At 44.4% G+C, this 17,204-nt stretch overlaps 1 protein-coding gene across 1 annotated transcript in view; it reads left to right on the top strand.

Annotated features, from left to right (window-relative positions):
- Positions 1 to 17,204, top strand: part of POLR3B (RNA polymerase III subunit B) — a 129,620-nt gene that overhangs the window by 50,545 nt on the left and 61,871 nt on the right. The window contains exons 14-17 of the mRNA XM_056569913.1: positions 776 to 976; positions 2,634 to 2,796; positions 12,843 to 12,996; positions 16,730 to 16,845. Coding sequence (XP_056425888.1) covers positions 776 to 976; positions 2,634 to 2,796; positions 12,843 to 12,996; positions 16,730 to 16,845 — 634 coding nt within the window. The remainder of the gene's footprint in view (positions 1 to 775; positions 977 to 2,633; positions 2,797 to 12,842; positions 12,997 to 16,729; positions 16,846 to 17,204) is intronic.

The following is a 17,204-nucleotide window of genomic DNA, read 5'->3' as shown; positions in this document are numbered from 1 at the left end:
TGTCTTACAACAGTGCTCTCTGCTGACATCTCTGCTTGTCTCGGGAACTGCACAGAGTAGAAGAGGTTTGCTATGGGGATTTGCTTCTACTCTGGACAGTTCATGAGACAGGTGTCATCAGAGAGCACTTAGACAGAAAAGAACAACTCAATCCTTTCAGTACTTATGAGCTGCTGAAGTTAAGATTTTTTTAATAGAAGTAATTTACAAATCTGTTTTAACTTTCTGGAGCCAGTTGATATATAAAAAAAAGTTTTTTCCAGGATAACCCCTTTAATTTCCCTTCAGCGCCCCCGCTTGGGGAACTAAGAGTTACACAGTGCCTGTTCAAATCAATGATATATATAAAAAAAGTTTTTTTCCCTGGATAACCCCTTTAAGAACTGTCCAGAGTAGGAGAAAATCCCCATAGCAAACATATGCTGCTCTGGACAGTTCCTAAAATGGACAGAGATGTCAGCAGAGAGCACTGTGCTCGTGATGTCAGCAGAGAGCTCTGTGTTCCGAAAAGAAAATAATTTCCTCTGTAGTATTCAGCAGCTAATAAGTACTGGAAGGATTAAGATTTTTTAATAGAAGTAATTTACAAATCTGTTTAACTTTCTGGCACCAGTTGATTTAAAAAAAAAAAAATAATAATAATAAGTTTTCCACCAGAGTACCCCTTTAATATGGCGTGTATAAAGTAGGGAAATATTTTTATTTTGCATTATAATGTGAACGGTCCTTGTTTTGGATGGTCACAGACCTATTTACCTTTGCTCTATCCGTCTAGGGAAATTGGTCACTGAAGAGATTTAAGATGGACCGTCAAGGAGTGACGCAGGTGCTATCTAGGTTGTCTTACATATCCGCCTTGGGTATGATGACGAGAATATCGTCTCAGTTTGAAAAGACGAGAAAAGTCAGTGGCCCCCGATCCTTGCAGCCTTCTCAGTGGGGTATGCTGTGCCCTTCTGATACTCCTGAGGGAGAGGTAAGAATTAAGATTAAACATAACAAAAAACTACTGTATATGACATTGACCTGTGTAAAAAAATCAGTCATTGTTCCTGGCCTTTCCTAGAAAATCCCTTTTTATCGTTGGTCTCCAACCCGTGGCCCTCCAACTGTTTGTGAAACTACAACTCCCAGCATGCCCTGACAGCCTGCGGCTGTCAGGGCATGCTGGAAGTTGTAGTTTTGCAACAGCTTAATAGTCCCAGATCAGAGACCACTGCCTATGTGTATTCTACTATTATCAGTTCAACCATAGCAAATTTAAAGGGGTATTCCAGGAAAAACTATATACTGTATATACTCGAGTATAAGCAGAGTTTTTCAGCATGATTTTTCGTGCTGAAAACGCCCCCCTCGGCTTATACTCGAGTGAACTCTCCGCCTGTCAACCCCTTCTCAGTGGTCTTCAACCTGCAGACCTCCAGATGTTGCAAAACTACAACTCCCAGCATGCCCGGACAGCCTCCGGCTGTCCGGGCATGCTGGGAGTTGTAGTTTTGAAACCTCTGGAGGTCCGCAGGTTGAAGACCACTGCGGCCTTCGTCATCATCCAGACCCCCCTTTAGTTTTCTACTCGCCTCCCCTCGGTGGGAAGGAAGGGTGAGCTGGTCCGGGCCATCTATGCTGCAGGGACCGTCCGGTGGGGAGGGTTAGTCGTTCCGGGTTGTCCATTTTCACCAGGAGGCCCTCATCTCCGGGCCGGCTCCGGCCTAGTGATGTTGCCTTGACGACGACGCACAGGGACGTCCGTGTGCAGCAGACGTCCCTGTGCGTCGTCGTCAAGGCAACGTCACTAGTCCGGGCTCGGAGCGGAGAAGAGGGCCTCCCAGTGAAAATGGACAACCCAAAACGACTAACCCTCCCCAACGGACGGTCCTTGCAGCATAGATGGCCCGGACCAGCTCACCCTTCCTTCCCACCGAGGGGAGGGGAGTAGAAAACTGAAGGGAGGTCTGGATGATGACGAAGGCTGCAGTAGTCTTCAACCTGCTGACCTCCAGATGTTTCAAAACTACAACTCCCAGAAGGCCCAGACAGCCGATGGCTGTCCGGGCATGCTGGGAGTTTTAGTTTTGCAACATCTGGAGGTCCACAGGTTGAAGACCACTGACAGGCGGTGATGATGAAGGGGGGAGGGAGATGATGACGGGGGTGTTAATGACAGGGGTCTGGATGATGACATGTGGGGGATGATGTATTTCCCACCCTAGGCGTATAGTTGAGTCATTTTTTTTTTTTCTTCCTGGGTTTTTGGGGGGAAATTACTGGCTCCAGAAAATTAAACAGATTTGTGAATTACATCTATTAAAAAATCTTAATCCTTCCAATAATTATCAGCTGCTGAAGTTGAGTTGTTCTTTTCTGTCTGGCAACAGTGCTCTCTGCTGACATCTCTGCTTGTCTCAGGAACTGCACAGAGTAGAAGAGGTTTGCTATGGGGATTTGCTTCTGCTCTGGACCGCACGTAGACAGAAAAGAACAACTCAACTGCAGCAGCTCATAAGTACTGAAAGGATTAAGATTTTTTTAATAGAAGTAATTTACAAATCTGTTTAACTTTCTGGAGCCAGTTCATTTATTAAAACATTTTCTTTTCCTGGATAACCGCTTTAAGACCTGTTCTTCTTTTTTAGGCTTGTGGTTTAGTTAAAAACCTTGCACTTATGACACACATCACTACCGATATGGAGGATGGGCCTATTATTAAATTGGCCAGTAACCTTGGAGTGGAAGATGTCAGTCTGCTGTGTGGCGAAGAGCTGGCTTACTCCAACATCTTTATTGTCTTCCTCAATGGTAATTTAGATCTAACAGCGTACCTGTCATATCATAGAAAAACTATGGATATATATGTCACTCACTAGGTCATGCAGATGATTGGTTTTTTTTTTGTGTGTCTAGCTTCTGTATTTGGCTCACAGATCCCTCTGTTCTTCTGCTCACTCATTCTTATATCAACTGCTCAGAAAGGGGCGTGTGCGTGGCAAGCACTGAGCCCACCCTCACTCACCATGCATTCACTTCCTCCCTGAGTCTGCTGTGCTGGGTCTCTTTATCCAATCACTGCAGGCTGCTCTGTAACCCCCTCTTCTCTGTTTGTCTGATGCTCCTTTGTATACATAGAGTGCCTCTCTTGCTCTGAAGGACCCAGGCCTGTTTTTCATTACATACACAACTCATTGATTTGAACAGGCACTGTGTAACTCTTAGTTCCCCAAGTGGGGGCGCTGAAGGGAAATTAATCCCTTAAGGACCGCGGGTTTTTCCATTTTTGCACTTTCGTTTTTCCCTCCTCACTTTTTAAAAATCATAACCCTTTCAATTTTGCACCTAAAAATCCATATGATGGCTTATTTTTTGCGCCACCAATTCTACTTTGCAGTGACATCAGTCATTTTACCCAAAAATCTACGGCGAAACGGAAAAAAAAAATCATTGTTCGACGAAATTGAAGAAAAGCCATTTTGTAAATTTTGGGGGCTTCCGTTTCTACGTAGTACATTTTTCAGTAAAAATGACACCTCATATGTATTCTGTAGGTCCATACGGTTAAAATGATCCCCTACTTATATAGATTTGATTTTGTCGCACTTCTGAAAAAAATCATAACTACATGCAGGAAAATTTATACGTTTAAAATTGTCATCTTCTGACCCCTATAACTTTTTTTATTTTTCCACATATGGGGCAGTATGAGGGCTCATTTTTTGCGCCGTGATCTGAAGTTTTTAGTGGTATAATTTTTGTATTGATCTGACTTTTTAATCGCTTTTTATTCATTTTTTCATGATATAAAAAGCAACCAAAAATACGTTATTTTGGACTTTGGAATTTTTTTGCGCGTACGCCATTGACCGTGCGGTTTAATTAATTAAATATTTTTATAGTTTGAACATTTACGCACGCGGCGATACCACATATGTTTATATTCATTTTTATTTACATGGTGTTTTTTTTTATGGGAAAAGGGGGGTGATTTGAACTTTTATTAAGGAAAGGATTAAATCACATTTATTAACTTTTTTTTTTTTTGCAGTGTTATAGCTCCCATAGGGACCTATAACACTGCACACACTGATCTTATACCCTGTTCACTGCAAAGCCATAGCTTTGCATTGATCAGTGTTATCGGCGGTCGATTGTTCAAGCTTGAATCTCAGGCTTGTAGCAATCAATTGCCGAGGGGACACTCCAGAGGCAGGTAAGAGGACCTCCGCTCGTGTCCCAGCTGATCGGGACACCGCATTTTCACTGCGGTGGTCACGATCAGCCCCGCTGAGCAACCGGGAAGGTTTTACTTTCGGTTTAGACGCGGCATTCAACTTTGAACGCCGCGTCTAAAGGGTTAATAGCGCGCGGCACCGTGATTACTGCCGCGCGCTATAAGCCCCGAGTCCCGGCATGAGATACATGCTGGTACCGACCCGATATGATGCGGGGTCACCGCGTGACCCCGCGTTATATCGCGGGAGCCGGCCAAGGACGTAAATATACATCCTTGGTCGTTAAGGGGTTAAAGGGGTTATCCAGGAAAAAACTTTTTTTTTATATATCAACTGGCTCCAGAAAGTTAAACAGATTTGTAAATTACTTCTACTAAAAATCTTAATCCTTTTCAGTACTTATGAGCTTCTGAAGTTAAGGTTGTTCTTTTCTGTCTAAGTGCTCTCTGATGACACGTGTCTCGGGAACCTCCCAGTTTAGAAGCAAATCCCCATAGCAAACCTCTTCTAAACTGGGAATTTCCCGAGACACGTGTCATCAGAGAGCACTTAGACAGAAAAGAACAACCTTAACTTCAGAAGCTCATAAGTACTGAAAGGATTAAGATTTTTTTTTTATAGAAGTAAATTACAAATCTGTTTAACTTTCTGGAGCCAGTTGAGATATATATATATGTATAAAAAAGTTTTTCCTGGATAACCCCTTTAAACACTTACTGACAGATTTGGCTACAGATAAGCCTCATGATGCTGTGGATTAGAGATGAGCGAATTTACAGTAAATTCGATTCGTCACGAACTTCTCGGCTCGGCAGTTGATGGCTTATCCTGCATAAATGAGTTCAACTTTCAGGTGCTCCCGTGGGCTGTAAAAGGTGGATACAGTCCTAGGAGACTCTTTCCTAGGACTGTATCCACCTTTTCCAGCCCACCAGAGCACCGGAAAGCTGAACTAATTTATGCAGGATAAGTTATCAACTGCCGAGCCGAGAAGTTCGTGACGAATCGAATTAACTGTAAATTCGCTCATCTCTACTGTGGATAAAGACACAGGCACTGTATATGCTGATCAGCCATAACCTAAAAGGACAGGATCATAAGGGGCCTAAGGCTCATTGATGTGTATGAAGAGTGAAGGCTAGCCTGTCTGGTCTGATCCCACAAAAGAGCTACTGTAGAAAAGTACTGAAATAGTTCCTGCTGTCAATGATAAAAAGACGTCAGATCACACAGGACATCACAGCTTAATGTATATGGGGCTGTTTAGCCATAGACTGGTCAGAGCGTCCATGATGACCCCTGTCCACTGCAGAAAGTGTGTCCAATGGGTACCTGAGCATCAGAACTGGACTATGAAGATGTGGAAGAAGGTGGCCTGGTCTGATAAATCATTTTTTTCCATCATGTGGACAGTTCGGTGTGTGGGTCACACTTAAAGGGGTTCTCCACCCCTAGACATCTTATCCCCTATCCAAAGGATTAGGGGATAAGATGTCTGATCACGGGGGTCCCCCTGCGATCTCTACTGCGGCACCCCAGAAATCTGGTGCACGGAGCAAACGTCGCTCCGTGCCGGATGACTGGCGCTGCCGGGAGGAGGATCGAAACGTCACGGTCACACCCCCTCAATGCAAGTCTGTGGGAGTTGGCGTGTGACGGCCCATAGACTTGCATTGAGGGGACGTGGCCGAGACATTGCGAGCAGGGCATGACCGTAATGTCACGAGCCTCCGGAGCTTCCCCAGACTCTCTAAACGAACGCTGGGTGCAGTTAAAAGGGTACTTCGCCCGTAGGGGATTAGGGGTGGAGTTAGGGCTGGGCGGTATACTGGTTCATACCGAATACCGAAATTTTTGTGCTGCACGATATTAATTTTACCCTATACCGCAATACCTGTTTGGCCCCTCCCCCTCGATAATGAATTAATTATCAGCCCAGCGCTTCCCCGTCGGGGAACTAATCATATGTGACCCGCGAGCGCTGTTCTGCCCCTCCCCCTCAATTAATTATCAGCCCAGCGCTGCGCTGTCCCCATCGGGGTAAATACTCACATATCACCCGCAAGCGCTGCCCTCCTCCTCCTGTTTGTTGCGGCTGCTGGTGCTGACACTCTATACCAGTGGTCTTCAACCTCCAGATGTTGCAAAACTACAACTCCCAGCATGCCCGGACAGCCAATGGCTGTCCGGGCATGCTGGGAGTTGTAGTTTTGCAACATCTGGAGGTCCGTAGGTTGAAAACCACTGCTCTATACTGTATCCCTATGCCCGGCTTCTTACATGACAGTGGGCTCAACCTATCACCGTCCGAGGCGGAACATCACTACGGCCGGTGATAGGCTGACGGCTTTCCGACGTTCCGTTCCCTAGGAAGCAGGTCCGGACCGACGGGGCAAGGTGAGTTAAAGTTTATTTTGTTTACCTTTTGCAGCCCGGGCATAGGGCATAGGGATACAGTATAGAGTGTCAGCGCCGGCGGCCGCAACATACGGGAGGACGGGGAGAGCAGCGCTTGCGGGTGACGTGAGTATTTACCCTGACGGGGACAGCGCAGCGCTGGGCTAATAATTCATTTTGGGGAGGGAGAATACCGTTATATACCGTGGAACCGCCATAAATTTCAAAAATGCCGCGATACATATATTTGGCCATACCGCCCTGCCCTAGGTGGAGTACCCCTTTTAATTACAGAAAAGATGGTACCAGGATGCACTATGGGAAGAAGACAAGCTGACCGGCGCAGTGGGATACTCGGGACGATGTTCTGCTGGAAGCCTTGGGTCCTGGCATCATGTGGGTGGTCAGGTGCATGTGTGTCACTTACCTGGTGATAAGAAAACTGGCAGAGACAGTACAGTGGACAATGTTCTACTGGAAACATGGGGGGAGATTTATCAAAGCCAGTGTAGAGGAAGAGTGGTGCAGTTGCCCATAGCAACCAATCAGATCGCTTCTTTCATTTTTCAAAGACCTTGTTAAACATGAAAGAAGCGATCTGATTGGTTGCTTTGGCAACTGCACCACTCTTCCTCTACACTGGTTTTGATGAATCTCCCCCATGGAGTCCTGGCATCATGTGGATTTACCGTGACATGTACCTCCTACCTAAACCTTGCACATACCAAGTCCCCACTTCATGTCAGCGGGTTCCCCTAATATCAGCGATTTCTTTTAGCAGAATAATGTCCCCGGCCGCACTGCAGACATTGTGTAGGACTGAGGAACATTGCAAAGAGATCAAGGGGCTGACTTGGCTTAAAGGGGTGCTCCGGTGAAAACCTTTTTTATTTTAAAGCAACTGGTGGCAGAAAGTTAAACATATTTGTAAATGACTGCTATTAAAAAATCTTAATCCTTCCAGTACTTATTAGCTGCTGAATGCTACAGAGGAAATTCCTTTCTTTTTGGAACACTGATGACATCACGAGCACAGTGCTCTCTGCTGACATCTCTGTCCATTTTAGCAACCATGCATAGCAGATGTATGCTAAGGGCAGTATGGTGGCTCAGTGGTTAGCACTGCTGCCTTACAGTGCTGGGGACTTGGGTTCAAATACCACTAAGGACAACAATAAATAAAGCGTTATTATTATTATTATTATAATAACGTCAGCAGAGAGAACTGTGCTCGTGATGTCATCAGAGAGCATTCCAAAAAGAAAAGAATTTCCTCTGTAGTATTCAGCAGCTAATAAGTACAGGAAGGATTAAGATTTTTTAATAGAAGTCATTTACAAATATTTTTAACTTTCTGCCACCTGTTGATTTAAAAGAAAAAAGGTTTTCACCGGAGTACCCCATTAAAAATCCCAATCCAATTGGAAACACTAGTCTGATCCATGGAGGCTGCACCTCCCAATTTACAGGATCTGCTGCTGACATCTTGGTGCCAGATACCAGAAAGCACCTTCGGAGGCGCCGCCTAGGCCTTGCTGGGTCAGAGCTGTTGTGTTGGCATAAGGGGTGCACAGTGTTAGGCAGGTGGTTTTAATGTTATGGCTGATCAGTGTGCGGACTTGTAACCACCCATGGGGACAGTGATTCACCCGTTGCACAATCCCATTCATTAGTATAGAGAACTCCTATGAGGCGCCTTGTATGAGGGGAGGCTGATTAATAAGATCTGCTCTAGGGATTACATTTATTTCTGTATTATACTATAAACCCTTCATTAGGACTTTTGGTCTTTATAAATGTTCATTGTCTCAAATACAGCAGCCCAGCTGGATGTCCAGAACACCAGTCCCTGATACACAGGCTGGAGTGAATGGACCTTGTACCCAATTATTTCTTTAGACTCTGTTTTGTAAGATTTTTCTTGATATTGGAATAAAACTATATAAAAATTATAATTAAAAAAAACAAAACATAATAATAAAAAAATATAAATAAATATATACCGTATTTTTCGCAGTATAAGACGCACAAAACTGGGGGGGGGGGGGGAGAGTTGGTGCGTCTTATACGGCGAATACACACCTATCGCGGCGGTCCCTGCGGCCAGGGACCCGCGGCTAATACAGGACATCACCGATCGCGGTGATGGCCTGTATTAACCCTTCAGGCGTGGCGATCAAAGCTGACCGCCGCGTCTGAAGCGAAAGTGACACTAGCCCGGCTGCTCAGTCGGGCTGTTCGGGACCACCGCGGTGAAATCGCGGCGTCCCGAACAGCTTACAGGACACCGGGAGGGACCTTACCTGCCTCCTCGGTGTCTACTCCGTGCCGGTATCCCCTGCATGGCCGGCACTCTCCTTCAACGTCATCACGTCGTCGCGCACGCCGTCCCGTCATCCCGGGAAAGAAGACGTCCGAAGCTACGGGGACGCCGCGACATCCAGGGCAGCGGTGACGGTTCGGAGCAGTGGGGACACGTGAGTATTACCTCCTATACCAGTGTTCTTCAACCTGCGGACCTCCAGATGTTGCAAAACTACAACTCCCAGCATGCCCGGACAGCCAACGGCTGTCCGGGCATGCTAGGAGTTGTAGTTTTGCAACATCTGGAGGTCCGCAGGTTGAAAATCACTGTTGGGTTCAGAATCTTTTTTTTCTAGATTTTGCTCCTTTAAAATTGGGTGCGTCTTAAATGCCAGTGCGTCCTATAGGGCGAAAAATACGGTATATACATACACATATATATATATATATATATATATATATATATATATATATATACACACATACACACACACACACACACACACTTCTCTAGGACTTATAACATTTATAATCAGTCCCAAGACTATTCTACCTATGTTTGATTGGTGGGACCCAACCCCTAAGGTCAATACAATGAAGGGGCTGCAGTGAATATGTCATGGGCTGCAGTTATAGACACTACAGATATGCCCATGTAACATTTTAGATTTTTCTGATACAGTGCTCCAAATCTGCTGCATATACACATAGTTAAATGATAAAATTCTGTCTGATTGCAGCCACCACTAGAGGGAGCTCAGGTGATTTCTGCATACTGCTAGGCTCACATCTGCATTACAAGCTCCTTTCCGGACCGACATCGCAGCATCGAATTTAAAAGTGTTGTCCAGAAGATAAAAAGTGATTTCTTCCGAAAACGGCACCACAACTGTTCTCAGGTTGTGTGCGGTATTACAACTTTACTTCATTCACTTCACTGGAACTGAGCAATACCACACACATCCTGAGGACAAGAGTGATGCTGTATTTTAATGAAATCAGCTTTGTTTTTCCTATTCTGAATAACCCATACAGCCAGTGGCTGTCCAGGCATGCTGGGAGTTGTAGTTTTGCAACAGCTAGAGGACCATTGGTTATGAAACATACAAGCGGATTTATTTGCGGGTTTTTTCCACTGCGTGTATGTAAGGGGGCGGTCTCTCTGCGGCTTTCAACAGCAGATTTTCGGCTGTGGAATTTCCACTGCAGAAAATTCGACGCATATCATATTGACGCATATAATAATGGGGCTTGTGGCGGATTTTCTGCATCGGATAAAAAAAATCTGGAAAAAAACGCAGAAAGCCTATCCCCTTTCAAACACGCAGCGGGAAACCCACAAATAAATCCGCTGGTGTGAACCAGCCCTAAGGGTATGTTCACATGTGCATATTTTCTGCTGCAGATTTTGCTACCTATTGAAGTTAATGGGCAAGAAAATCTGCGGCAAAAATGCGCACGTGTGAATGCGGCCTAAGGGTGTATGCACACGTAGAGTATCCTGCGCAGGATTTAAAGCTGCAGATTTTATGCTGGAGATTTCAGTGTTAACTAAATAAGTGAACACAGGATGAAATCTGGAGCTTCAAATCCTGCCCATCAAATGTATGCAGGATATTGTACATGTAAATAGACCCTAAATGTATAAACTGTATACTGGATGCTCCTGAGCTCCCCTAGTGGTGGCTACTGACAACCAAAATGTTATTGTTTTTTAGTTATTTATCTTTAACTCATAACAACAAACCTTATTAGTTCTCTATGCGTCTTATATTCCTGGTTTTGACAGATTCTGTAATGTACTTCTGCTGTGTGCTAGAACCAAGGCAGATCTTTTATTGGGTAGTGGAAATAAAGAATTTCTCTTTATTAATATTTTATCTATGTGTCTGATCTCAGATTGGGTTTCCCTTGTTTCTCTCCTCTTTGGAGAACTGCAGGTGTTCACTGAAAGCAATGCCTTCCTATTGATTGATTTATATTATTAGCATTGTGCAATTCTGCTGAGGAAATGGGCTACTTTTGCGGAAATAGGTCCTATTCCCTTAAACATAAAGCAAATTGGGATGAAATGGTGATCTAGTCATGTGTAGGCAATGTAGATAAACATAAATAGATATGTTACATCCCATCTACTTTATCTATTGTAGAACTGTAATGTACAGTATTGTGTTCTGCTCTCCTATCTATCTCATATATATCTATCACATATCTATCTCTAGCTATCTATCTATATCTCATATCTATCTATATAGCAACAGGAGAATACAGCAGCACACTGCTAGCGCAAAGATATAGATAAAACATGAGTATATAGATACAACATGAGAAGCTATTCAGCTATGGTGCAGTAATGAAATAGTGAGATACTTAGCTTGCAATTTGGCGGCCAAATAGCTTGAACTGTCCCACCACGGTAAGGTGATCTCATTGGGACGGACCCTACACTATGAATATGCCTCTGTGTGAATAGATCAGCAGGCATTGCAAGATCTGGAACATCCAAATCACCTTATATACACCTGATAGAGGTGGGTGGGGTGCAAGAACCAACATGGAGGTAGCCACTCCCCCATATGTGTAATACAAACAAGAAATAAGTTGGCCAGCACTATTGATTCCAAACTATTATACGGACCTGGCTTACAGGTGCAGACTGCTGGGCTAAATATACAGCAACAGGAGAATACAGCAGCACACTGCTAGCACAAAGATATAGATAAAACATGAGTATATGGATACAACATGAGAAGCTATTCAGCTATGGTGCAGTAGCAGTAGTACATTTGGAGAAGAAGGGGAACAGAATTTAATGAAAACAACCTCTGTCCAACTGTTAAGCATGGGGGTGGATCAATCATGCTTTGGGGTTGTATTGCAGCCAGTGGCACAGGGAACATCTCACGAGTAGAAGGAAAAATGTATTCAATAAATTGTCAGCAAATTTTGGATGCTAGCTTGATGCCATCTGTGCAAAAAGCTGAAGTTAAAGAGAGGATGGCTTCTACAAATGGATAATGATCCTAAACACACCTCAAAATCCACGGGGGATTACATCAAGAGGCGTAAACTGAAGGTTTTGCCATGGCCTTCACAATTTCCAGACTTCAACATAATTGAAAATCTATGAATAGACCTTAAAAGAGCAGTGCATGACGGACAGCCCAGAAATCTCAAAGAACTGGAAGACTTTTGTAAGTAAGAATGGGCAAAGATACCTCAAATAGGAATTGAAATACTCTTGGCTGACTACAAAAAGCGTTTACAAGCTGTGATACTTGCCAAAGGGGGCAGTACAAGATATTAACTCTGCAGGGTGCCCAAACTTTTGCAGACGCCATTTTTTTGTTTTCTGTTATTTTGAAAGTGTAAATGATGGAAATAAAATCTAACTTTTGTTGACATATTATAAGAATGTCTAATCTGTAATTTGATGCCTTTTGGAGATTTTTCCATCTTTCCTTGGCTTCTTTATGCACATTAATACAAATTTTTTCCTGGGGTGCCCAAACTTTTGATCCCCACTGTATCTCATATACATTCAGCTCATATTATAGTTTCCGATCTGTCTTTTCCATATATGTCTTTTATCTCTCACTGTCATTTCTCTCTCATATTTATTCAGATATGTTTATAGTTATTTATCGGTCTTGTATCTCGCGCTCTCTCTCTCTCTCTCTCTCCCTCTCCCCCCCCCCCCCTCTCTCTCCCCCCCCCCCTCTCTCTCTCCCCCCCCCCTCTCTCTCTTCCCCCCCTCTCTCTCCCCCCCCTCTCTCTCTCCCCTGCCCCTCTCTCGTTATTATGCATATCTCTTTACCATTATCTTTTGTCTCTCTTATGTATTCATATATGTCTCATCTATCATCACCTACATATCTGTATTATATAAAATGATGATTCATTCACCTATTCATTCAGGTAATATTCTTGGGGTTATTCGAGACCACCAGAAGTTGGTGAACACTTTCCGATTGATGAGGCGAGCGGGTTACATCAATGAATTTGTCTCCATCTCCACCAACCTGTCGGACAGATGTGTGTACATCTCCTCGGATGGGGGGCGGCTCTGCAGGTAATTTATAATGAGGATTAAATAATGGCTCCTGGATAATACAATGACTGTAAGTAGAGAGCGCTGCACATTGCTTGTTACAATTGTATGTGCTTGACTGACTCGCAAGTGCCTAGGGGCCGCTGCTCCTTTCTGCCTCTGCGGCTTCTTCTAAGGACTCTGACTTGCATGTCATCCATTGTGTTGTGTCTTCACTTGGAGGAGAGGCTGGAAGGGTCTCCACACCTCCGCTCATAGACCTCATTTAATAGACAGTGTTACAGCAGTGTCTTTAAAGAGTACGTCTCATGATCTTGTAAAATGTTATAATCCTCCCAATTCACTGCCCCATCATGATAAACCACCCCCCGCCTTTATTTTTATTATTTTTTAGTTTTCTACCTTGAAATTGCTGTATTTTCTGCTCAGTCTCAGTCAAATTCACAGACTGGGAAGGGGCGTTCCCCAGCAAGTGTGACTTCATCTGAAGCCATACAGGGGAGAACTTCCTCCCTCACTCTGCTACACACAGCCCAGAGCAGTTCAGTGTGAGATGAGCTATGATTGGCTAAGGCTGCACACACCCCCTCAGCATTTCCTGAGTTTGGACTTTTGCCAGGCCAGCAGGAGTCCAAAGTCTGTGCAAGAGATGAGGGGAAATGTGCTCTGGACAAGTAGGGAGACACCTAGTGGCAGCTGTTATAAACACAAATAAAACATAGAACACTTCATTTTTATTTTATTTTTTTAAATAAAGTACATTAGAAAGATTTTTTACTTACCATAAAGGAGTGCAATAGCAAAAAAAATTGTTTTCATGAGAGTGTCCATTGAAGTAAATTCTATTTGTGTAATAGAGCTTTAGCTGTAGAATATTACTACATAGAAGATGGTGTATACCAGGGGTCCTCAAACTACAGCCCGTGGGCCACATGCGGTCCGCCGAGGACATTTATCCGGCCCGCCGGGTGTTTTTACTGCTGCTGCCGAAGGACGTCCCTGTGTCCTGAAAGATGATTTCGGGACACAGGGCTGCCTCTGTTAACTCTCTGCGGCCCCGCTTTTACTTTAAAAACGCAAGGACCGCCAGGAGGTAGCGCATGCAGGGATGTCACTGACCTCCTGTGCGTGCGCCCATAGCAACGGAGCGCAGAGGAGCGGAGCAGCGAGCAGGACGTGCACTGGCCAGCTTGGTAAGTGTTACCAGCGGCACCTCAGCTTCGGTTCTCCGACCACTGCTCCTCCGATCCCGGGACCTACTGCTATGGCCGTAGCGGAGGAGCGGTGGTCGGAGCACTGAAGTGGGGCATGAAAACACAGGCATACAGCCTCCAGCCATACACTGTATGGCTGGAGGCTGTATGTCTGTCGGGGAACTATACTGCCAACCTAATGTGGGGAAACTGCAACCTAATGTGGGGGGAACTATACTGCCAACCTAATGTGGGGGAACTATACTGTCAACCTAATGTGGGGGGAACTATACTGCCAACCTAATGTGGGGGGAACTACAACCTAATGTAAGGAAACTATACTGCCTACCTAATGTGGGGGAACTATACTGCCAACCTAATGTGGGGGGGGAACTATACTGCCAACCTAATGTGGGGGGAACTACAACCTAATGTAAGGAAACTATACTGCCTACCTAATGTGGGGGAACTATGCTGCCTACCTAATGTGGGGGAACTATGCTGCCTACCTAATGTGGGGGGAACTATGCTGCCTACCTAATGTGGGGGATCTATACTGCCAACCTAATGTGGGGGAACAATGCTGCCTATCTAATGTGGGGGGAACTGTGCTGCATACTTAAAGGGGTAGTCCACTAATAAGATGTGTGCATAGGAATTTGTTCATAGTTGTTTCTTTTTAACTATAGTCCGGCCCTCCAATGGTCTGAGGGACATTGAACTGTCCCCCTGTTTAAAAAGTTTGAGGACCCCTGGTGTATACAGTACCATATGGTGTATAAACATAGTGTTCATCTGCCTCTGAGGCTACAGGTCACTGTTGGTTAAATTAACTTTTATATTTTTTGATAATTGCATGATCATATAACTCTGTTCCCTCTAAACTGTATGGCTGAGCCCTTTCCTAATGATTGGGCAGAGCGCTCCTGAATTGATCTGCCTGATCTTAAAGAGAATTGTGTGGTCGTACAGTTACAGCCGCACATTCCTTTTGATCCCCCTCCCTGTAGTCATCTCTATAATCAACGGAAGGGGAGTACAAGAAGCTGAACTTTAGAGTGTTCAGCTTCCTGTTATAACCTTAGCCTTTAGAGTAGTTTTCCAAACAGTGTGCCTCCAGCTTTTGCAAACTACAACTCCCAGTATGCCTGGACAGCCTTTGGCTGTCCAGGCATGCTGGGAGTTGTAGTTTTGCAACAGCTGGAGCACACGGTTTGGGAAAGCACTGCAATATAGCCTGGATAAGTGAGTAACCACTTGATCCTAGGTAGATAGCCCTAACCCTTCCTCTACCTATCACCAGGGATCCTATCTGACTACCCTAGACCGCCAGGGCTCCTTACATTAACCACTTTGCTGCCCTAGACCACCAAGGTCCCTTGTATTCACCCCTTTTTCTACCCTAGATTGCCAGGGATGCTGACACATCTTCCCTACCCTAGACCACCTGGCATATGGTTATTGACCCTTTCACTGCCTCAGACAACCAGGGATTACAGGAGTTTTTCATAAACTTTTGCATTGACTGTCTGCTTTCAGGATAGGCTATCAATATCTAATCTGTGGGGGTCCAACACCCGACTCCTCCGGTCAGCTGTTTGCCAGAGCCGGAACACCCGCAATATATAGTGAAGGGAGCGGGAAGCAGACCGCTCCGTACATTGTGTAGTGGCTAAGCTATGCTCCTATTTCAATGCACTAAGTGGGAGCTGTGCTGCAGTAACCCAGTGCAGCCACTACACAATGTACGGCGCTGTCTCCTTTCTGCTTGGTTTGCGGTAGAAAAAACGCTGATAGGTGGAGGTGACCGATGTCCAATCCCCATTGACACATTTAAAAAAACACCTTTAAAGGGGTACTCCAGTAGAAAACCTTTTTTTATTTAAATCAACTGGTGCCAGAAAGTAAACAGATTTTTAAATTACTTCTATTAAAAAATCTTTACCTTTCCAATACTTTTTTAGCAGCTGTATGCTACAGAGGAAATTATTTTCATTTTCAATTTGTTTTTTGTCTTGTCCACAGTGCTGTCTGCTGACACCTCTGTCCATGTCAGAAACATAAGTTTGCAATTGGGATTTTCTCCTGCTCTGGACAATTCCTGATACGGGCATCAGGTGTCAGCAAAGAGCACTGTGGACAAGACAAAATAGAAAAGAAAAAAGAATTTCCTCTGTAGCATACAGCTGCTAAAAAGTACTGGAAAGATAAATATTATTTAATAGAAGTCATTTACAAATCTGTTTAACTTTCTGGCACCAGTTGATTTAAAAAAAAAAAAAAAAGTTTTCCCCCGGAGTACCCCTTTAATTTCACTGCCCTAGACCACCCCTATAGATAAAATTCTCCTCCAATTAACAGCAAGGTAAGATCAAGCGCTGAGACCAAGATAAAATTCAGGGTTTTAATTGCCCACAATGCAACGTGTTTCGCGGGAGTTCCGTTTCTTCAGGATGCCTGAAGAAGCGGAACTCCCCCGAAACGCGCTGCATTGTTGGTAACTAAACACCCTGAATTTTATCTTGGACTCCGCTCTTGATTTTACCTTGCTGTTAATTGAGGAGAATTTTATCTATTGTGGATTATGTAAGCTTGGAGTGGCTGCAGAGACCTCTGGTTTCATCACCTTTCACCACGTTTATCATTGCTGTACTTGGGTCGAGTACAACTACATCTGGTAAGCACAGTTCACATTGTGCGGTTGTGTCTTCCACCTGATAATACACCACAGAGCGCATCCTTTTGTTTTTTTGTCTTTCTAGACCACCTGGCATGCAGACGATTAAAGGTCTGCTTGTAATGGTAATCTCTCAAATTAAAGAGGTCTCCCCACCATAGACATTTATGGGGTTGGCCACGGCATCAAGACTGAATGGTGATGTGGCCTCGTGTGTGTTGCACTTTTTATTCATCTTTATAGGAGTTGCAGAAACAGTGCGGCCGCCCCTCATTGGACTTTTTTGGGAGTTTTTCAGTAGGTGGGGGGTCCCAGATTTTCTGTAATACAGTGATCCCTCAACTTACAATGGCCTCAAC

The sequence above is a fragment of the Hyla sarda genome, chromosome 4, assembly GCF_029499605.1.
Source record: "Hyla sarda isolate aHylSar1 chromosome 4, aHylSar1.hap1, whole genome shotgun sequence".
Classification (NCBI taxonomy): Eukaryota; Metazoa; Chordata; class Amphibia; order Anura; family Hylidae; genus Hyla; species Hyla sarda.
This window is presented reverse-complemented; position numbering and strand designations above follow the sequence as displayed.